The 5,467-nt window shown below is 51.2% G+C and overlaps 1 protein-coding gene across 1 annotated transcript; it reads left to right on the top strand.

Annotated features, from left to right (window-relative positions):
- The first annotated feature begins 2,716 nt into the window (after nucleotides 1–2,716).
- On the top strand, nucleotides 2,717–4,802 carry LOC119318827 (myristoylated alanine-rich C-kinase substrate-like). The gene is made up of 2 exons (XM_037593405.1): nucleotides 2,717–2,895; nucleotides 3,451–4,802. The coding sequence occupies exons 1-2, from the start codon at nucleotides 2,875–2,877 to the stop codon at nucleotides 4,534–4,536; spliced, it is 1,107 nt and encodes a 368-aa protein (XP_037449302.1). The 5' UTR covers nucleotides 2,717–2,874; the 3' UTR covers nucleotides 4,537–4,802.
- The last annotated feature ends 665 nt before the right edge of the window (nucleotides 4,803–5,467 follow it).

Here is a 5,467-nt window from a genome sequence, read left to right as displayed (position 1 = left end):
GCTCGTAATTGAAACTTCTCTGCGCTCGTACCACTTCTGGGCCGCCAAAATCAATGATTATAGGAGAGTGGTCAGATCTAGAGCACGTGAGATGTGATACTGATGCCTCTGGAAATTTATTCATCCATCCAACGTTAGCCAGCGCTCTGTCCAAACGACACCTTGTGTAGCTCCCACCGGCTACTTTCTTCTCAAAGGTCCAGAAATTGCCCTTAAGTCCCATATCTAGCAACATGCAAATATCCATGGTATCCCAGAATGCTTGGATCTGGGCGCTACTTCGCTGTCCCACCCCCTTGTGCTCTTCCGGACGAAGGACTTCATTAAAATCACCCATGCATAACCATGGTAAAGGGCTCAGGGTACTTATGTTTTTCAAAACCGTCCATGTCTGGTGCCTTAGGTGTGTTTGTGCTTCACCATATACACACGTCAATCTTCATTTGTCCTGGCTATTTTCCTCTACCAAGACATCAAAGTGATAAACAGAGTAACCAAATATCTCAACCTTTATTGAGTTATTCCAGAACAAACCAATACCACTGCTTCGACCTTGACTATTAACAGCATACGCATTATCAAAACCCAGAGTACCAGATAAAGCTTCTACCCTAGCACCATCTATTTGTGTTTCAACTATGCAAAGTAGGGTAGGGGCAAATTTCTTCGTGAAATCATGAAGCTCACGGACTGTTGCGGCTTTTCCCACATCGTGACAGTTCCAGCATAAGGCACTCATTGGGCTCGGCGGCGCCCGGCGACCGGGCCTGCCAACTTCAAATCACCTTTCACACTTGAACTGGGTTTAGCGACGTTGTTCTTCTCTGTTTCTGCATTCGTCTTCGCTCTCTTTGGGTCCTGTGTTCCACTAGGGCTAGGGGGGCTGCGGGAGGGAGCAACGCCACCTGATTAACACGGCCAGGGGTAACCGTGTTTTCTCCTGATGACACCTGAGCTGGAACGACCGCTGAAGCTCTCTTTCTATTATTTTCTGCATCCACCATGTCTGAATCTCGGCTTGTTTCCTGCTCATCTTCTTCAGCAAAACCATCGTAATACGAGCTACCGTGGTCGCCCCTTCCTCTGCCTCCAGTACGGCCTCCTCGACGGCCTCCTCGATGGCCTCGCCCATTACCAGGACCTCTCCCAGTCCTCATGGCCCATGAAGCTCTAAGATCTTTAAACACCAGAGCCGACGGTGGGTGGATCCCGCTCCCGTGCTCTTTAAGCAGGTGCCCTAGCATGCCACAGACAACACACCAATCAGGTAGTTTTTCATACTTGACACGATAGATTTGACATTTTCCATCATGGATCATGGATACTGCGTTCTTGAGGGGCTTCACAATGGCCATCCTGACCCAAACACGGTGAAAATTGCCCACAAAATCCTGCGATTGTGGTTCCACAAAGAGGACCTCTCCAACTTTTGCCGCAAGCGATGGCACAAGGTGTGCGTATAGCTCTGGAACATCGTGTATCTGGACCCATATCTCTATGGTATCGAGCTGAACTATGGAAGGCTTCGCTAATCCATCATACGGCTTGATGATCACCGCATCTCCTCTGAAGTGCCAAGGGCCCTCCAACGTGACCCGCTCCCAATCTCCTAGGCAGGAAAATTTGATAGTGTAGAGGTTATCCTCCAAAGGCTTGAATTTCACCTCCTGTGCAAGATCCCAGGCTGCTCTCATATTCTTGAATAACCAGAATTGACTATAGGTTTTGCTTTAGTGGACTTTGGTCAAAGCGATCCACCGGACAGCCTCCGGCGGTGCCTCCTTCTCGTCGAACACCATGTCGTCTAGATCCTCCTCTCGCAACCCAATCTCCTTCATCATCTTCTCTACTTCATCGGTCTCCGCCGGTCCAGAAGCCCCGCTCGAAGACATCTCGATCCCTAGCCCGACAGCAATGCGATCGGGACTCCTTGGTACAACCCTAGGCCCTCCTCAATCCTAGGATTCGCCAACGCGATTCAAAGGACAACGTCGTGGAGGTAGGGAAACACGATCTCGACGGCGGTGAAAGATCGCCTTCGGGAGGACCAGAAAACCCTAGCGAGAGGGAAAAAAGATCTGTTTTGGGATTGATCGTTGGACGGCTCACATAGTGTAGATATGGCAAACTGGTGTAGATATAGCCTCTTTTCATGAAAGGAAACCCGTCGGTTTAGATCTTAGGTTGGGTGTTTTTCCTATTGAATAGGGACCCCGCCGGTTTAGATGTTCGGTGTTTTTTTGGCAAGAGATCTTAGGTTGGGCCTATTTTATGAGAGAGAGAGAGAGAGTAAAAAAGAGAGACTATTTAATGAATGATTTGATACTCCTCTGTGTTGAACTGACCGGGATGCTTGTATAGCGGCTTCGACTTGTAACCTATCTTCTCGAACTATTTGATATAAATCCATGAGAGAGTTTGCGGATTTTACTTCCTGACCAATGACCAATGAAAGAAATTTATAGTGATATCACCTTCATATCTAAAACAGAGTTTAAAATACGTTAATTCCCTAAACACACAATATTAGAAATGCATAGGTGTGAGAGGCACCTAAAATACGGCTCCTAAAATTCCTCCAAGCCATGCGATTCTGGACATGAGCACTTGAGACCACGCATGAACTTCTCCCCAACTTACTCGGTTTCCTTTCTAACAATAGACCCCAAGACGGTTTTAACTGTTGCATTCGCCCTCTTCCTAGCGCACGCTCCTCCGTTGTCATGTCCTCCAATCCTTCACCATGCAATTTTCAGGCCACTTGGGGCCTTCATATGGGGCCCTTTGTGTCCTCCCTACCTCTTAGCGCGGCGCCACACTTATAGCTAAAAATCCATCGCGTCGCCCTCTCCGCCTCTCCGCCTCCTCTAAGAAATGAAGTCATATAGTCTTCAGGTAAATTTACTTACACTTTTATGATGTCCTGATTAACAATATTTTCTTTGGACATGTTGCTGGTCATTGGGCCAGGCTGGACCACAAAATCGAGTTTCCTTGTGTTGAAAAATAATAATTCATACTCTGTATCAGTTCTTTTGATTAGACATGGTTCGCGAATCCTATGTAAGTTCTTATGGAATTTAATTACAAACAACTCCAAAATACACGTTCAAAATACTTATGTCCGTGACTCCTGGTCATATTACTTAGTTCCCAATCTTCCTAAAATTGTCTCCAAAAAAAAATTCTTCCTAGAATTGATTTTCCTATTATTATACTTTCTCCGTTCGGAATTACTTGTCGTAGAAATTGATGTATCTAGATGTATTTTAGTTTTAGATACATCCATATAGACAAGTAATTCGAAACAAAGGGAGTATATACCATGATTTTCGGGGTCGCGTTGGATGTACTTATTGGACGCCTTGTTCGTAGCTAGGGTTGTTCTCGATTTGACCTAACACCGCCACGTCTTACGGTTGTCCTTTGTGGATCTATATGCCGATGCAGCGTGGGGCCTCACCGGCGGCAGGCGGCGCGCCAGCGCTCCAGCGGAGCGCGAGCGCGAGGCAGGCGCCCTCCCCGTCGCCGCTCAGCGTCTCCTCCTCCTCCTCCCAGTACCAGTCGGCGCGCGCCTCGACATCCACGGCCAACGCGCCGGCGTTCGCGCGCCACAAGACGCCGTCCATCAACTGCATGGCGGCCACGTCCACCGACACGCCGCCGGCCACCCCCAGGGGCACCAAGAAGCAGCAGCCCAAGTCGGCGTCGTACTCGTCGATGTTCTCCCCGAGGAAGCTCATGCAGCGGGCCTCCCGCGCCTTCCGCGGCGGCAGGTCGTCCCGGCGCAAGAAGAGCCTAGCGGCGGCGGCGGACGTCGGCGAAGTGGACAGCCCCGGGTCGGCCGCCAGCAAGGGGTCCGACGCTGAAAGCAGCGCCTTTTCCATGGACGATCAGATCATCGACGACGTCGTCGACGCCGGAGCCGCCTCCAAGCAGGAGGAGATCGTGCCGGAGAAGATCATACACGAGGCGAACCCGCCGTCGACCGTGATCCATCTGCTGGCGCCCGTGGCGGAGGAACAGGACGAGGTGCACAATAACTCGCCGAAGAAGGAGGATGACGCCGTCGCTGAGAAGGAGAAGGAGGACGCCGCTGCCGCTGAGAAGGACAAGGAGGACGTCGCCGCTGAGAAGGAGAAGGAGAAGGAGGACGCCGCCGCTGAGATGGAGAAGGAGAAGGATAAGCCCGAGAAGGAGGCTCCTCCTGCTCCGGAGGACACCGTCTCCGAAGTGGACAAGATCGCGGTGGCCAAGAAGCTGCAGCGCGAGGATGACATCAAGGCGGAGGTGGTGAGGAGGTTCCAGGGCTGCCGGGTGAGGACGTCGACGGGGAAGCGGTCGTTCGATGCCGAGACGCCGCGGCGGCGGGAGTCGGCACGCAGCAACGAGGCGGTCGAGGAGGCGCGGATCAAGCTGCTGGAGCTGCGGCAGGTGAACAAGGTGAAGGCGCTCGTCGGCGCCTTCGAGACCGTCATGGACGACAACCAAAGCCCCACCGCCGCCCGCAAGCCGCGGCTCAACCTCGGCGCCTGAACTACGAGTACATTCGATGAGCATGAAGCTCGATCGCGTACGCCTCCTCCTTTATCCCCGCTACTCTTTAATCACCCATCAACCCAATTTGTCGTCGTCGCACACTTATCTATAATTACGGTATCGCTTATATTCTGCAAGGAGGAAGATGATGGAGGGGTTATCATCATGATGTAATAATAATAATGATCATGGAGGAAGATGGTGTATTTTACTTTATACTATCATCTACACGATCAATCGATTTCTCCTACTAGCTTTGCGTTTCACTTTTTCTTTTGGTAATTTTGTGTGTTTTACTCCCGCATATGCTAATGATGGACAAATTCAAGGAAAAAAAACAACCAATTAACTAAAGAATAAACTACGTAACCCATATTCAAAACCAAAGCTGAGCCCTATCAAGGAAAAGTAACGGGGGGTACATCAGGCTCTCTGGCGATAGCCGAGGCGACCCACGACCGGGTCAACATGGAGGCGCCGCCGCCGGCGGCGGCCGCGATAGCCTGCCGCGATGAGCGGCGAGGGGTGGGTGGCCTCCTCGTTGAGGACTGGAGCACCTTCAAGGCGCGCGGAAGGGACCTTCTCTCCCGAGCGAGGAACCCGCAGAAGTTACTGCGGCGGATGCAGAGCAGGGCTGCGATGCTTCTCAAATCTGATTTGGATGCGGCTAAATTGAAAAGGGAGATGACCGGAGGTACGGATGCGGGACAAGGGGCGGCGATCCAGCCGGCGGAATTAAGGGTCCAGGCTTCAAATCCGGTGAGTAATGAGGAGGATTTGGGGGCCGTTTCTGATGGGTTTGGTTTGATTTTCAAAAGGGGATCAGGAATGAGGCCGGACGAGGCTAAAGGAATTAACAGGGGAGTTAATCCTGTTAAATTGGAGGCGAAATTTGAGGAACTCCAGGCTTATTTCTTGCGGGGGGGTC

Source organism: Triticum dicoccoides, chromosome 6A (genome assembly GCF_002162155.2).
Source record: "Triticum dicoccoides isolate Atlit2015 ecotype Zavitan chromosome 6A, WEW_v2.0, whole genome shotgun sequence".
Taxonomy (NCBI): Eukaryota; Viridiplantae; Streptophyta; class Magnoliopsida; order Poales; family Poaceae; genus Triticum; species Triticum dicoccoides.
Note: the sequence above shows the minus strand (reverse complement) of the source record. Positions and strands in the feature narration are given on the sequence as shown.